Source organism: Cydia fagiglandana, chromosome 8 (genome assembly GCF_963556715.1).
Source record: "Cydia fagiglandana chromosome 8, ilCydFagi1.1, whole genome shotgun sequence".
NCBI lineage: Eukaryota > Metazoa > Arthropoda > Insecta > Lepidoptera > Tortricidae > Cydia > Cydia fagiglandana.
This window is the reverse complement of record NC_085939.1, coordinates 1,771,175-1,789,375: the sequence shown is the minus strand read 5'-3', so window position 1 is coordinate 1,789,375 and position 18,201 is coordinate 1,771,175. Positions and strand designations below refer to the sequence as shown.

Here is an 18,201-nt window from a genome sequence, read left to right as displayed (position 1 = left end):
CTGTGTTGGCAGGTTCCTCTGTCCGACCAATTTTGTGGTACCGCGTGAGAGCTACAATTTACCTCATCGAAAAATATAGTCCGTGTTGCGAACGCAACCTTTATTTGTATAATACAGTAACTAAACGCAGCCGTCGGGCTCGGCTAGTATTTGGAAGCTTTTTCTAAAGCACCAATAGGAGCGCTCCACATATTATGTATCGCGGCCAATTAGAGGCACCCAAATATTTTTCGATGAGGTAAATTGTAGCTCTCACGCGGTACCACAAAATTGGTCGGACAGAGGAACCTGCCAACACAGGATTTGGCCGACCACTTTTTTTTTACTGTCCTCAAAGGCAGCTATCGTACCATACAAGTTTCATACGATTTTTCGATAAAAAAAATTTGATGTTTTTTTTATAAATTTGGTCGGACTGCAAAAACTGCCAGGTTAAGGTGAGGCCGACCAAGACCTACGTCAACAGGCTTATTTTAGCTATTATTATCCGTTTGTTTCATTCTATTTTTCGTTGAGGTAAATTGTAGCTCTCACGTGGTACCACAAAATTGGTCGGACACAGGAACCTGCCAACAAAGGATTTGGCCGACCACTTTTTTTTACTGTCCTCAAAGGCAGCTATCTTACCATACAAGTTTCATACGATTTTTCGATAAAAAAATTTTGATGTTTTTTTTATAAATTTGGTCGGACTGCAAAAACTGCCAGGTTAAGGTGAGGCCGACCAAGACATACGTCAACAGGCTTATTTTAGCAATTATAATCCGTTTGTTTCATTCTATTTCTCGATGAGGTAAATTGTAGCTCTTACGTGGTACCACAAAATTGGTCGGACACAGGAACCTGCCAACACAGGATTTGGCCGACCACTTTTTTTTTTACTGTTCTCAAAGGCAGCTATCGTACCATACAAGTTTCATACGATTTTTCGATAAAAAATTTTTGATGATTTTTTTATAAATCTGGTCGGACTGCAAAAACTGCCAGGTTAAGGTGAGGCCGACCAAGACATACGTCAACAGGCTTATTTTAGCTATTATAATCCGTTTGTTTCATTCTATTTTTCGATGAGGTAAATTGTAGCTCTTACGTGGTACCACAAAATTGGTCGGACACAGGAACCTGCCAACACAGGATTTGGCCGACCACTTTTTTTTTTACTGTTCTCAAAGGCAGCTATCGTACCATACAAGTTTCATACGATTTTTCGATAAAAAATTATTGATGATTTTTTTATAAATCTGGTCGGACTGCAAAAACTGCCAGGTTAAGGTGAGGCCGACCAAGACATACGTCGACAGGCTTATTTTAGCTATTATAATCCGTTTGTTTCATTCTATTTTTCGATGAGGTAAATTGTAGCTCTCACGTGGTACCACAAAATTGGTCGGACAGAGGAACCTGCCAACACAGGATTTGGCCGACCACTTTTTTTTTACTGTCCTCAAAGGCAGCTATCGTACCATACAAGTTTCATACGATTTTTCGATAAAAAAAATTTGATGTTTTTTTTATAAATTTGGTCGGACTGCAAAAACTGCCAGGTTAAGGTGAGGCCGACCAAGACCTACGTCAACAGGCTTATTTTAGCTATTATTATCCGTTTGTTTCATTCTATTTTTCGTTGAGGTAAATTGTAGCTCTCACCGTGGTACCACAAAATTGGTCGGACACAGGAACCTGCCAACAAAGGATTTGGCCGACCACTTTTTTTTACTGTCCTCAAAGGCAGCTATCTTACCATACAAGTTTCATACGATTTTTCGATAAAAATTTTTTGATGTTTTTTTTATAAATTTGGTCGGACTGCAAAAACTGCCAGGTTAAGGTGAGGCCGACCAAGACATACGTCAACAGGCTTATTTTAGCTATTATAATCCGTTTGTTTCATTCTATTTTTCGATGAGGTAAATTGTAGCTCTTACGTGGTACCACAAAATTGGTCGGACACAGGAACCTGCCAACACAGGATTTGGCCGACCACTTTTTTTTTTACTGTTCTCAAAGGCAGCTATCGTACCATACAAGTTTCATACGATTTTTCGATAAAAAATTTTTGATGATTTTTTTATAAATCTGGTCGGACTGCAAAAACTGCCAGGTTAAGGTGAGGCCGACCAAGACATACGTCGACAGGCTTATTTAAGCTATTATAATCCGTTTGTTTCATTCTATTTTTCGATGAGGTAAATTGTAGCTCTCACGTGGTACCACAAAATTGGTCGGACACAGGAACCTGCAAACACAGGATTTGGCCGACCATTTTTATTTACTGTCCTCAAAGGCAGCTATCGTACCATACAAGTTTCATACGATTTTTCTATAAAAAAAATTTGATGTTTTTTTCATAAATTTGGTCGGACTGCAAAAACTGGACACAGGAACCTGCCAACAAAGGATTTGGCCGACCACTTTTTTTTTACTGTCCTCAAAGGCAGCTATCTTACCATACAAGTTTCATACGATTTTTCGATAAAAATTATTGATGATTTTTTTATAAATCTGGTCGGACTGCAAAAACTGCCAGGTTAAGGTGAGGCCGACCAAGACATACGTCGACAGGCTTATTAACCGACTTCCATTTCATAGAAGGAGGAGGTTCTGTATTCGGCTGTGGCTATTTTTTTTTTTTTTTTTTCTATGTACGTTCACCGATTACTCTGACATCCGTAGTCCGATTTGAGTAATTCTTTTTTTGTTTGAAAGGAGCTACCTCCGAGTTGGTCCCATTTTAATTTGGCTCTGTTCTGATGATGGGATCCATGAGGAATTGAGGGAACTCCTCAATTTTTAAAGGCACATGCATGGTGATTTGGGTGTTTTCTTAAGCAAGTCGAGCATTTTCTCCCGAAAACCACCACTTTGATGAAGTAGACCTGATGATGATGATTGTTTTGATGATAATGATGATGATTTTAAATGTAGTATGTTCAGCGATTACTCCGGCACCTGTGATCCGATTTGAGTAAATCTTTTTTTGTTTGGAAGGAGTTGCCTCCTAGGTGTTTCCATATTATTTTTGGTTCTGGTCTGATGATGGAATCCATGAGGAATTGAGGGAACTCCTCAGTTTTTAAAGGCACGTGTAAAGTGATTTCGGTGTTTTCTAAAGTAACTCGAGCATTTGCTTCCGAACACCGCCAATTTGATGTAGTGCAAGTGTAGCCTTACCACGAGTTTGACATTGACATATTCGCTAAGTTAGCGACGCTAACGTCTTCGTAACTTTTTACGCATCTCGCTCGCACTAATATGCCAGTACGAGCGAGATGCAAAGAAAGTAAGTTACACACACGCTAGCGAATAAATCAATGTCAAACTCTTGGTAAGCTGGTAAGGCTACTGATCGGGGGTTAGGGTTAGGAGTTAAGGGGTCGGGGATTAAGCGGTCGGGTAATGGTGGTTGAAGGGCTGCTGGTTCAGGGCCGAGGGGTACATGGATCAGGGGTTGATCGGGGGGGTTGAGGGATTGGGTCAGTGGCGGGGCGGAGGATGGATTTAGTGTAGTGACAGGAATTATACAGGGTGTAATTTTTTACGTGATACAAAATATGTTTTTCTAACTCCATAAACAACTAGCAATTGAATGCTCCTACTCTCGTTGAAATCAGACAATTTTATTTTTTATTTTTTTATTTTTTTTCGTGATATTTTTTGTACTTTTAAAGGATATTATGATATTAAAACAGCTTTAAAATGTAAAGTGAACTAAATTACTTTTCAAAGTAGCGTAAATCACAAGTCATTAAACATTTTTTGTGATTTATGCTACTTTGAAAAGTAATTTAATTCACTTTACATTTTAAATATCTTATAAAGCTGTTTTAATATCATAATATCCTTTAAAAGTACAAAAAATATCACGAAAAAAAATAAAAAAGATAAAAAAAAAATTGTCTGATTTCAACGAGAGTAGGAGCATTCAATTGCTAGTTGTTTATGGAGTTAGATAAACATATTTTGTATCACGTAAAAAATTACACCCTGTAATTTCCCAGACGGACTCGAGAAAATTCCTGATTACATATTTATTAAAGTAGATACACGAATTTAGTGTTAATCATGATGTCGTTTTTCATTCATGCGTCGCGCTCTTAACAATGCGTTAAAACTAAAAATGGAAAAATAATAACTTTTTACAAAAAAAAGAAAACCGACTTCTAAAAGGATGAAATAAAATATTATCCTTTTTAAGTCTATGCGTTACCAACTGATATGTTTGAAGTAAAAAAAACGGACTGTATTTTTTTTAGCATTAGAAAGAACTTCGCAGAAGTAAGCTTGTGGTTCCAAATCCGGCACTTTTAGCGGTAATCATTTGAAGTAAATTAATTGTATTGACCATGCTACATTAGATAATTCAATAATTATTAACAATTAAAGAGCCTGATAAAAACTGCACGCTTGCTTCTGTGGAGTTCTTTCTAATGCTAAAAAAAACGAACTATAGAATGAAACAAACGGATTATAATAGCTAAAATAAAAACTTTTTACAAAAAAAAGAAAACCGACTTCTAAAAGGATGAAATAAAATATTATCCTTTTTAAGTCTATGCGTTACCAACTGATATGTTTGAAGTCGGTGCCAAGCCAACTTTTGAAGCATACCATGATTTTGGTGCGATTCGATAAGGATGTACCTACGTTGGATTGCCTTACACGACGACAATAAACGTACTTTCTGTAGGTAAGGTCGACGTTAAAAATATGTTTACACTTTTCGTCTTATAACAAAGGAGTAATGTGCAAAAGTGTAAACATATTTTTGACGTCGACTGTACCTAAGAACACACGATCAAACCTTCTTGGCACAGTCCGTACCATGTTTGTCGGCACGCAAGCGTGGGATTGGGACTGAAGTTATTTCCCGTCCCTTATTCAGAGGACTACATTTCAAAATATAAAACAATTCAAGGAATTTACTTTCTTGCCAAATTTCACCTAAAGCGGTTCAGTTGCTTAGCCATGAAAAGGCGACAAAGAGGCGGACAGAATTACTTACACATTTATAATTAGTTATTAGTACAGTTCTAATGGGATTTATAGTCATAAAGCTGATTATTTTTGACGGGTATTGTTACTACTTGGCTTGGCACCGACTTCAAACATATCAGTTGGTAACGCATAGACTTAAAAAGGATAATATTTTATTTCATCCTTTTAGAAGTCGGTTTTCTTTTTTTTGTAAAAAGTTATTATTTTTCCATTTTTAGTTTTAACGCATTGTTAAGAGCGCGACGCATGAATGAAAAACGACATCATGATTAACACTAAATTCGTGTATCTACTTTAATAAATATGTAATCAGGAATTTTCTCGAGTCCGTCTGGGAAATTACAGGGTGTAATTTTTTACGTGATACAAAATATGTTTATCTAACTCCATAAACAACTAGCAATTGAATGCTCCTACTCTCGTTGAAATCAGACAATTTTTTTTTTATCTTTTTTATTTTTTTTCGTGATATTTTTTGTACTTTTAAAGGATATTATGATATTAAAACAGCTTTATAAGATATTTAAAATGTAAAGTGAATTAAATTACTTTTCAAAGTAGCATAAATCACAAAAAATGTTTAATGACTTGTGATTTACGCTACTTTGAAAAGTAATTTAGTTCACTTTACATTTTAAAGCTGTTTTAATATCATAATATCCTTTAAAAGTACAAAAAATATCACGAAAAAAAATAAAAAAATAAAAAATAAAATTGTCTGATTTCAACGAGAGTAGGAGCATTCAATTGCTAGTTGTTTATGGAGTTAGAAAAACATATTTTGTATCACGTAAAAAATTACACCCTGTATAATTCCTGTCACTACACTAAATCCATCCTCCGCCCCGCCACTGACCCAATCCCTCAACCCCCCCGATCAACCCCTGATCCATGTACCCCTCGGCCCTGAACCAGCAGCCCTTCAACCACCATTACCCGACCGCTTAATCCCCGACCCCTTAACTCCTAACCCTAACCCCCGATCAGTAGCCTTACCAGCTTACCAAGAGTTTGACATTGATTTATTCGCTAGCGTGTGTGTAACTTACTTTCTTTGCATCTCGCTCGTACTGGCATATTAGTGCGAGCGAGATGCGTAAAAAGTTACGAAGACGTTAGCGTCGCTAACTTAGCGAATATGTCAATGTCAAACTCGTGGTAAGGCTACACTTGCACTACATCAAATTGGCGGTGTTCGGAAGCAAATGCTCGAGTTACTTTAGAAAACACCGAAATCACTTTACACGTGCCTTTAAAAACTGAGGAGTTCCCTCAATTCCTCATGGATTCCATCATCAGACCAGAACCAAAAATAATATGGAAACACCTAGGAGGCAACTCCTTCCAAACAAAAAAAGATTTACTCAAATCGGATCACAGGTGCCGGAGTAATCGCTGAACATACTACATTTAAAATCATCATCATTATCATCAAAACAATCATCATCATCAGGTCTACTTCATCAAAGTGGTGGTTTTCGGGAGAAAATGCTCGACTTGCTTAAGAAAACACCCAAATCACCATGCATGTGCCTTTAAAAATTGAGGAGTTCCCTCAATTCCTCATGGATCCCATCATCAGAACAGAGCCAAATTAAAATGGGACCAACTCGGAGGTAGCTCCTTTCAAACAAAAAAAGAATTACTCAAATCGGACTACGGATGTCAGAGTAATCGGTGAACGTACATAGAAAAAAAAAAAAAAAAATAGCCACAGCCGAATACAGAACCTCCTCCTTCTATGAAATGGAAGTCGGTTAATAAGCCTGTCGACGTATGTCTTGGTCGGCCTCACCTTAACCTGGCAGTTTTTGCAGTCCGACCAGATTTATAAAAAAATCATCAATAATTTTTTATCGAAAAATCGTATGAAACTTGTATGGTACGATAGCTGCCTTTGAGAACAGTAAAAAAAAAAGTGGTCGGCCAAATCCTGTGTTGGCAGGTTCCTGTGTCCGACCAATTTTGTGGTACCACGTAAGAGCTACAATTTACCTCATCGAAAAATAGAATGAAACAAACGGATTATAATAGCTAAAATAAGCCTGTTGACGTATGTCTTGGTCGGCCTCACCTTAACCTGGCAGTTTTTGCAGTCCGACCAAATTTATAAAAAAAACATCAAAAAATTTTTATCGAAAAATCGTATGAAACTTGTATGGTAAGATAGCTGCCTTTGAGGACAGTAAAAAAAAAGTGGTCGGCCAAATCCTTTGTTGGCAGGTTCCTGTGTCCAACCAATTTTGTGGTACCACGTGAGAGCTACAATTTACCTCAACGAAAAATAGAATGAAACAAACGGATAATAGCTAAAATAAGCCTGTTGACGTAGGTCTTGGTCGGCCTCACCTTAACCTGGCAGTTTTTGCAGTCCGACCAAACTTATAAAAAAATCATCAAAATTTTTGTATCGAAAAATCGTATGAAACTTGTATGGTACGATAGCTGCCTTTGAGGACAGTAAAAAAAAAGTGGTCGGCCAAATCGTGTGTTGGCAGGTTCCTCTGTCCGACCAATTTTGTGGTACCACGTGAGAGCTACAATTTACCTCATCGAAAAATAGAATGAAACAAACGGATTATAATAGCTAAAATAAGCCTGTTGACGTATGTCTTGGTCGGCCTCACCTTAACCTGGCAGTTTTTGCAGTCCGACCAAATTTATGAAAAAAACATCAAAATTTTTTTATCGAAAAATCGTATGAAACTTGTATGGTACGATAGCTGCCTTTGAGGACAGTAAATAAAAATGGTCGGCCAAATCCTGTGTTTGCAGGTTCCTGTGTCCGACCAATTTTGTGGTACCACGTGAGAGCTACAATTTACCTCATCGAAAAATAGAATGAAACAAACGGATTATAATAGCTTAAATAAGCCTGTTGACGTATGTCTTGGTCGGCCTCACCTTAACCTGGCAGTTTTTGCAGTCCGGCCAAATTTATAAAAAAATCATCAAAAAAATTTTATCGAAAAATAGAATGAAACAAACGGATTATAATACCTAAAATGAACCTGTTGACGTATGGCTTGGTCGGCCTCACCGTAGCCTGGCAGTTTTTGCAGTCCGACCAAATTTGTGATACCACGTGACAGCTAGAATAGGACCACACATGCTGTATTCCATACGCATCATGACTTTGTGTACCTATCTGATGGGCGGGCGTATATGAAACGCCTTCTTGTACGTGCAGGTGATCCAGGTATACACCAAAGCTTAGTTTTCAATCGAACACTTGTAATATAAGAGGAAAAACTGCACGTGATCCTTCCAAAATTTAAATAAATGGTAAAATGTTCCTCCACGATGTTCTCAACGGGCATCTAGACTGCGTTGGATTGCTGTCACAGTTAGGGCTCCGCGCTCCCACGCGCCGAACTCGTCACACCACACTATTCCATATTCCCTGTCATCGTACCAATTATGGCCAAAATTCTATTCTATTAAATTCTGAGTAGAATCGCACGTACCTATAATAAATCGTTCCAAAACATTGACCCTTTCTTCTCCTCCAGACGTGTTTTCAAATCACAAATTGCAAAGCAACTTTCCTGGTAGTCACGCACTATCACACCCACTTACACACATACACCCACCCACCCACACAAACACACACACACACACACACACGAACACATAAATTCCAATAAATGCATACAAACTAATAGATTCGCTCGTTTATGTAGGTACTGTATGTATTTTTATTTTACTATTTTTTATTTATTGTTTACGCAAAATTAGAGCTATACCTACTATTTTAGGATTTTTTTCCAGGTTACAGTTATAATTATTTTTTTCTCTTTTTCCTTGTACCTTAAAGACTTACAAATTAAGTTATATTTACGATTCTTGTACAGCACAAGTTACAAGTCTACCCACAGATGATTTTTTATTATGTATAAATTACAGGAAGTTCTGTTATTGGCTATGCTATAAGTTCTCATGTTTTTTGTATATTATTTAATGTAAACGCTGTTGAACTTCTCAATAAATATAAATAAATAAAAATACACAAGATAACCTCACATATATTAAGTGATTATCTTATTGTTATTTCTTCGACTCGCAAAGGCGTTATGTGTCCTTCAAACCATTTGATCTTATACATTTCATCTCTTAATGTCCAGCCACAATGTGTTGCATCAAATTTGATGCAAGTGGATTCTGCCGCACACTGCCACATTGAATTTATGAAAGCCGCCCGTAACAAGCCATACGTCAACAGGGTTATTTTAGCTATTATAATCCGTTTGTTTCATTCTATTTTTCGATGTGGTAAATTGTAACTCTCACGTGGTACCACAAAATTGGTCGGAGACAGGAACCTGCCAACACAGGATTTGGCCGACCATTTTTTTTTACTGTCCTCAAAGGCAGCTATCGTACCATACAAGTTTCATACGATTTTTCGATATAAATTTTTTGATTATTTTTTCATAAATTTGGTCGGACTGCAAAAACTGCCAGGTTAAGGTAAGGCCGACCAAGACATACGTCAACAGGCTTATTTTAGCTATTATAATCCGTTTGTTTCATTCTATTTTTCGATGAGGTAAATTGTAGCTCTTACGTGGTACCACAAAATTGGTCGGACACAGGAACCTGCCAACACAGGATTTGGCCGACCACTTTTTTTTTACTGTCCTCAAAGGCAGCTATCGTACCATACAAGTTTCATACGATTTTTCGATAAAAAAATTTTGATGATTTTTTCATAAATTTGGTCGGACTGCAAAAACTGCCAGGTTAAGGTGAGGCCGACCAAGACATACGTCAACAGGCTTATTTAAGCTATTATAATCCGTTTGTTTCATTCTATTTTTCGATGAGGTAAATTGTAGCTCTCACGTGGTACCACAAAATTGTTCGGACACAGGAACCTGCCAACACAGGATTTGGCCGACCATTTTTAGGGTTCCGTACCTCAAAAGGAAAAAACGGAACCCATATAGGATCACTCGTGCGTCTGTCTGTCCGTCTGTCCGTCTGTCACAGCCAATTTGCTCCGAAACTACCGGACCAATTAAGTTGAAATTTGGTACACGTATGTAAGTCTGTGACCCAAAGACGGATATGTAACGACAACAAATGAATTTTAAACATAGGGGCTACTTTTGGGGGGTAAACGACAAAATTAAAAAACAACGTTTTGAAAACTATATCGTGTTACATATCAAACGAAAGAGCTCATTTTGAGAATCTCAAATATATTTTTCTTATAAATTTACGATAATAAGTTTAGAAGTTATTCAAGAAAATAGACATAAAATGACCATTCCCCCCCCTCTATCTACGAAACTACTGGGTTAAAAATTCTGAAAAAAATACACATAATAGTCCTTTACCTAAAGATGACAGGAAAACCTATTAGAAATCTAGAGTCAAGCGTGAGTCGGATTTAAGAACAAAAATGCGGTTAACGTTATTTTAGGGACACAGCCGCAGTGGTTTAAGTGAAACGTGATGTAGACAACTATTGCGAAGGCCCTAGGCCGATATCCGCATAAGGCCGAAGGCCACAAGCGTCCAAAAGAGGCGTGCCTTTAGCTTCAAGCGTGAGTCGGACTGAAGACAAAAAATGCGACTAGGCTGTATTTGGCACATAGCCGCAATGGTGCTTGTAGTACAGTCAACAGCAGAAGTTGCTAAGCGGGCGAGGTGATCAAAATTACCTTCACATGCTCTTATTGTCTTAACTATAAAGTCGCGTCCATATCATTTTAAACCAGTCGCCCGCTTAGCAACTTCTGCTGCTGACTGTACTGATTGATTAGGTTACTTATTGTTACGTGTATTAAAAAGCACTAGGTATACAGGTTGGCTAAAAAATAAACTAAGCGTATTTCCGTTGCCAACGTGCGACTCTGAAATCACGAAGAAAAATTTGGCTGTTTCATACATTTTGGCTGGTCTGTTTTCTATGGGAGGATACTTCTTTTTTCGCGATTTCGGGGTTGGTCCCGTACTAAAAGTTGCTCAGTATAATCCCAAAACCTCCCTAGCTACGGAAATACTTACACTTATTTTTTGACCTTCCTGTAGGTATTATCTCTCGTCGGCCTTCGCTTTTAAAACACTGTAGGGCATTTAATCTTCAGAGATGTAGAGATATAAGCCACCACGCCAGAAAACTTCATGTTACATCTGGTTTTTGATTGACCCATTCGGGTTTTTCAAGACGTTTCACGACTCACGTACAAAAAAAATGTTGAAAATTATGTGATGTACGGAACCCTTGAAACGCGAGTCCGACTCGCACTTGACCAGTTTTTTTTTTTTTACTGTCCTCAAAGGCAGCTATCGTACCATACAAGTTTCATACGATTTTCGATAAAAAAAAATTTTTTTTTATATATTTGGTCGGACCGCAAAAACTGCCAGGTTAAGGTGAGGCCGACCAAGACATACGTCAACAGGCTTATTTTAGCTATTATAATCCGTTTGTTTCATTCTATTTTTCGATGAGGTAAATTGTAGCTCTCACGTGGTACCACAAAATTGGTCGGACACAGGAACCTGCCAACACAGGATTTGGCCGACCACTTTTTTTTACTGTCCTCAAAGGCAGCTATCGTACCATACAAGTTTCATACGATTTTTCGATAAAAAATTTTTGATGATTTTTTTATAAATCTGGCCGGACTGCAAAAACTGCCAGGTTAAGGTGAGGCCGACCAAGACATACGTCAACAGGCTTATTTAAGCTATTATAATCCGTTTGTTTCATTCTATTTTTCGATGAGGTAAATTGTAGCTCTCACGTGGTACCACAAAATTGGTCGGACACAGGAACCTGCAAACACAGGATTTGGCCGACCATTTTTTTATTACTGTCCTCAAAGGCAGCTATCGTACCATACAAGTTTCATACGATTTTTCGATAAAAAAAATTTGATGATTTTTTCATAAATTTGGTCGGACTGCAAAAACTGCCAGGTTAAGGTGAGGCCGACCAAGACATACGTCAACAGGCTTATTTTAGCTATTATAATCCGTTTGTTTCATTCTATTTTTCGATGAGGTAAATTGTAGCTCTCACGTGGTACCACAAAATTGGTCGGACACAGGAACCTGCAAACACAGGATTTGGCCGACCATTTTTTTTTTACTGTCCTCAAAGGCAGCTATCGTACCATACAAGTTTCATACGATTTATCGATAAAAAAATTTTGATGATTTTTTTATAAATCTGGTCGGACTGCAAAAACTGCCAGGTTAAGGTGAGGCCGACCAAGACATACGTCAACAGGCTTATTTTAGCTATTATAATCCGTTTGTTTCATTCTATTTTTCGATGAGGTAAATTGTAGCTCTCACGTGGTACCACAAAATTGGTCGGACACAGGAACCTGCAAACACAGGATTTGGCCGATCATTTTTTTATTACTGTCCTCAAAAGCAGCTATCGTACCATACAAGTTTCACACGATTTTTCGATAAAATTTTTTTGATGATTTTTTTATAAATTTGGCCGGACTGCAAAATCTGCCAGGTTAAGGTGAGGCCGACCAAGACATACGTCAACAGGCTTATTTAAGCTATTATAATCCGTTTGTTTCATTCTATTTTTCGATAAGGTAAATTGTAGCTCTCACGTGGTACCACAAAATTGGTCGGACACAGGAACCTGCAAACACAAGATTTGGCCGACCATTTTTTTATTACTGTCCTCAAAGGCAGCTATCGTACCATACAAGTTTCATACGATTTTTCGATAAAAAAAATTTGATGATTTTTTCATAAATTTGGTCGGACTGCAAAAACTGCCAGGTTAAGGTGAGGCCGACCAAGACATACGTCAACAGGCTTATTTTAGCTATTATAATCCGTTTGTTTCATTCTATTTTTCGATGAGGTAAATTGTAGCTCTCACGTGGTACCACAAAATTGGTCGGACACAGGAACCTGCAAACACAGGATTTGGCCGACCATTTTTTTTTTACTGTCCTCAAAGGCAGCTATCGTACCATACAAGTTTCATACGATTTATCGATAAAAATTTTTTGATGATTTTTTTATAAATCTGGTCGGACTGCAAAAACTGCCAGGTTAAGGTGAGGCCGACCAAGACATACGTCAACAGGCTTATTTTAGCTATTATAATCCGTTTGTTTCATTCTATTTTTCGATGAGGTAAATTGTAGCTCTCACGTGGTACCACAAAATTGGTCGGACACAGGAACCTGCAAACACAGGATTTGGCCGACCATTTTTTTATTACTGTCCTCAAAGGCAGCTATCGTACCATACAAGTTTCACACGATTTTTCGATAAAATTTTTTTGATGATTTTTTTATAAATTTGGCCGGACTGCAAAATCTGCCAGGTTAAGGTGAGGCCGACCAAGACATACGTCAACAGGCTTATTTAAGCTATTATAATCCGTTTGTTTCATTCTATTTTTCGATGAGGTAAATTGTAGCTCTCACGTGGTACCACAAAATTGGTCGGACACAGGAACCTGCAAACACAGGATTTGGCCGACCATTTTTTTTTACTGTCCTCAAAGGCAGCTATCGTACCATACAAGTTTCATACGATTTATCGATAAAAATTTTTTGATGATTTTTTTATAAATCTGGTCGGACTGCAAAAACTGCCAGGTTAAGGTGAGGCCGACCAAGACATACGTCAACAGGCTTATTTTAGCTATTATAATCCGTTTGTTTCATTCTATTTTTCGATGAGGTAAATTGTAGCTCTCACGTGACCCAATAAATCTGGTCGGACTGCAAAAACTGCCAGGCTAAGGTGAGGCCGACCACTTTTTTTTTACTGTCCTCAAGGTCAGGTATCCTACCATACAAGTTTCATTCTATTTTTCGATGAGGTTTTTTTTGATGAATTTTTGTCCAACGTTTTTGCCATTTGTACAAAATCTGCCAGGTTAAGCCTAGGCCGACCAAGTGCGTTGGAATCTACTAAATGTCAGGTACCTCTACAGGGTAGGTATATTCTATTTTTTGATGAGGTTTGTTTCATGCAGCCGGCTCCCGGACTATAAGGACAAGTGGTGGCATTTTGAACAGAGCGGGAAATGGAGTCGTTACTACTAAGTTTTTATGATTGAATGAATAAATTCAAATTTTATGACTTTTACTTTACTTATAAAATCTATTTCTCTTGCTCTCTCACATTCAATCAATAGACTTTTTAACCATATACTGGGTGTTTGGTACATCGTTTGCCAAATTAAAACGGCAGATAGGTTGAGTCATTTGCTATCTTCTCAGGCCTAGAAATTTTTAATATGGCGCACTTTTTTTTTCACTTCTATTCCAGTTTTTCGTAAATTTCAAATTTTTACTTGCGTAGTAGTAAATAAAAACCATGGACAATTTTGTTTTTCTAGGCATGAGAAGATAGCAAATGACTCAACCTATCTGCCGTTTTAATTTGGCAAACGATGTACCAAACACCCTGTATAAAACAACCTTAATTAATTATATTACCATTGGTGGTGACAGTAGCAGTCCTCGGTATATTATGGAGCAGCGAGACCTCGCCGAACATGTCTCCGGCGGCCATGGTGCCGACATCGACCGACACGTACCGCTGCAGCAGCTCGTCGAACACCAGCTGGCTGACGGTCACCTCTCCGGTCACCACGAAGTACATGGCGTGGGCCTCGTGGTGCTGACGCACTATCACGCGGTTCGGCCCGTAGTACTTGAAGTATGTCGCCGCTGCGAGTTTTTTCTTCACGTGCTTTTGAATCAAATCAAATTATTCAATTTCATGATTGAGGGAGTCAATTTCGTATTAAGTTTGCAAACGTTATCGGAGACCGAGGTGAGTAGAGACAGGATGATAGTTGTGACATTATCGATTTTTTGGAATCTAATAACAGTAATAACTGTTAGCAAGGTCGCAACAAACGCACACTGCGTTTGTTAGCTCGTAGCTTGAACTAACAAAAGCGCATTATTGCGACCTAGTTTTTAATTAATAGATTCCAAAAATCGATGATGTCACAATTGGGTAGGTAAAGTTTTTTGAAGATAGGCAAATTATATTTTTTTCCGATAGTATTTATTATAGCGATCACGGAAATGCAGCTCTTTTATTTTTATTTCATTTTATTGATTAAATATAATTTTTTAAATGATCGATATGACGTTTGTGAGATGGAATGGCAGATACGAGTAATTCCTTTGCATGTAGTAAATGGGACGGGATAGAAAAAAAAACGATGTCAACTGTCAGTGTCACTTAGCTCTCATTCCCGAAAAATAACGGACAAGCCTCATGTTACCTTGCGAATTGCTATTAATGTTATCATTGAGATTTTCGGCGACCTCAGCACGACCCACGGACTTCTGATTCCCCACGACATCTGCGCGTATTTGGACAAAGATTGAATTTACTTTCGATAACTTGGCACTGCATAATTATTGGACAACGTTTTCTTCCCCACCCCTACACGACGGCCCCTACGCTGACCCTTGGACAGAGTTTTGCAAGAAAAATAAGCGAGTTCATACGACATTGCGAGCAGATTCTACAAATTTGAAATTATTATCATAACAGTGATAAGCACAATGCCGTTGAATTAGAGGAGCAATGGCCGTACAGGAGTACGTATCCGTGAAATACATAGGTACATAAAACTTTCTTCACTTGTGTTTTGATTTTTATTATTAAATTGCCATGAGCTGTTAAGTTCGTAAACAAGAAATCGGTCTAATTTTTTCTAACAATTTCAACCATCTGTTAGTTTTGTGTGGTTATCCTCATTTTATGAATGTTGTTCTTATTTTCAGGTGGATGTAAACATTCATTGGCGGTATTATACTGATGGCTAATTAGAACCATTGAGCCATGACATACTTCCTTGCAGTGTTATTCGGCTAAGCCTCGAGCATCCTGTGAATCTGAAGGATATAATTATTTCCATAAAAAAGAGCAATCGAATTAGGACCAAGATATCCCGAGAATCTAAAGACATTTTATAAAAAATGCAATAAAATGAAAATGGGAGACTCTCTTATTTTAACAATGTTACAAGATCATGACAGTGTTATGGTCTATACTTATTAAAATTTTAAAACCAACATGTCTTTATCTTTGACTTGAAAATGTAGAAATGATTTGGGTTAAGTTTTATGAAATGCAACTTATGCTAAAAATCTATTATTATTATATGTCAAATTATCGTCAACTCGATGTTGCTTAAGGCGTATCCAGATTAGTCAATTTTTCGCCAATCTGATTAAATTGCCCGATCGAATCGGGACGTACGGACGCAAACGCCAATTTGGCTCGCCGAATTCAACCGCCGATAATGACCAATAAAATGAGGTGCGGACACAAGAACACCAATTTGTGAGGCTAGTATTTTCGTTATGGGGCATTTTTTCAATTTAAATGGGTCTAATATCACCATAAATCTAAAATTGGAGATTGACGCCAATTTCATTTCTGATCAAATCGACCGATTTGATCAGTCCCGTCTGGATACCGCTTTAGCACCGCGAAAGGGCGCTGCGCGGTGCGCGCGGATTGACGCATGCGCGTACCGTATGCTTTGTATCTATGGTAATATAATTTTAAAAAATATGCAAATAAAAGGCGGCAAAGTTTATTCGTTGTGCAATACTCAATAAGTTACCGCTTGTTATTTTAATACTCGTAATAAACAAAATGAGTTCAAGTGACGAAAACGACCTGGAATAGACGGCATGCACCGCCTCATTTGAAAGCAGAAGCAAACTTAATAATGAATAACTAGCTTCCTGCTAAGTCCTGGGACAAATACAACAGGACTTACGACATGCTCATGCTGTGGAAGGACACAAGAAGGACAGCCAAAACGCAAGAAACACCTACTCTGAAAGTGGTTTTTAGCGTATTTCTGTGATCAAGTGAAAACTAAAAAGCCATCTACATTTAATATAAACTAAGAATATGCGTTGTTTTTTTAATTGTATTCGCGTCACTTTACCCCTATTAAATACGCTTTACTAAATTGAATTTGTTTTATTTCCTCACATAATTTGAGAATAGTGCTTACTATGTATACCTCAATGGAAGCAAAAATGTAGTATTTTTGCGAGTTGATACACTTGCTACTTGTGTATAGTGGCAAATGTATTAAACCCGCAATCAACACTAATCAATATGTAAACACGCCCCAACGTGAAGCACATTTACCCTACAGACATACTTATCCATATTGACCATATTTGAACCTCTCAACTCTCTTCAAGGGCACGCCACACAGCGTGATTCTATATACTGTTGTAATGTTAATGCTTAAGGATAATAATTTTTGTGGATTTTAAAATAAAACGAAACGAAATTTACTGGATTTATATTATATTATTTTGGATTTATATTATAAGTTTTCTAAAGTACAGTTGCCATCAGATATATTGGTGCAGCTAGGGTGCTCATAAATATCTGAACACGCCTCTATTATCAGGGCGTGCGTGTTCAGATATTGTGAACACCTTGCCGAGCCCATATATAATAGCCAATAACGACCTAGTTATAAGACTATTACAATCTTAATCATTATGTATGTATAATACAACAATCACGTTTATATAGTCCTCACAAACGTATAAGTTACCATTTTGGCCAATATATCTTCAAAGCTTGGCACCGAATCGCTGTTAAAGACTTTGGTGTGCTCAAATACGCTGAATTTGGAAAGTAACGTCTGTACTTCCTACAAGACGGTACGACGCACTTTGAGTTCATCTCTGTAATATTCTATTTCCATTCGAACGTTTCCGGGATCGTCTCCATCTATTGTGTTGATACTGAGATCCAAAATGACTCGTGTAGCAGTCCAAGAGTCGTGGTGGAGGCGTTAATGAAAATGTTCTCCAAGAAGCAGTGCCAAGTAGTCGAAAGCAATCGTTATCATTATCAAAATATCCGTGTTGATCGTGCTAGGGACGTTAAAAATACTTATTCTAGAAATCACACCGACATCCAATTACAAGAAAACACAAATGTTTCGTCCGACCATTATTTTCCAATTATTTGCAAGTTATTTTCCAAGAATGACACTGACAGTTGACATCGATTTTTTTTCTATCTCGTCCCATTTACTACGCGCCAAGGAATTAATTACTCGAATCTGCCATTTCACCTCACAAACGTCATATCGATCATTTAAAAAAATATATTTAATCAATAAACGGATATAAAAATAAAAGAGCTGCATTTCCGTGATCGCTATAATGAATACTATCGGGA

General features: G+C 37.6%; 2 protein-coding genes across 2 annotated transcripts in view; both read right to left on the bottom strand.

Annotated features, from left to right (window-relative positions):
* LOC134666441 (uncharacterized) overlaps nucleotides 1-18,201 on the bottom strand; it is a 215,024-nt gene that overhangs the window by 48,376 nt on the left and 148,447 nt on the right. The window lies entirely within an intron of this gene.
* The window catches only part of LOC134666434 (uncharacterized), a 36,673-nt gene that overhangs the window by 13,839 nt on the left and 4,633 nt on the right, over nucleotides 1-18,201 (bottom strand). The window contains exon 4 of the mRNA XM_063523595.1: nucleotides 14,445-14,700. Coding sequence (XP_063379665.1) covers nucleotides 14,445-14,700 — 256 coding nt within the window. The remainder of the gene's footprint in view (nucleotides 1-14,444; nucleotides 14,701-18,201) is intronic.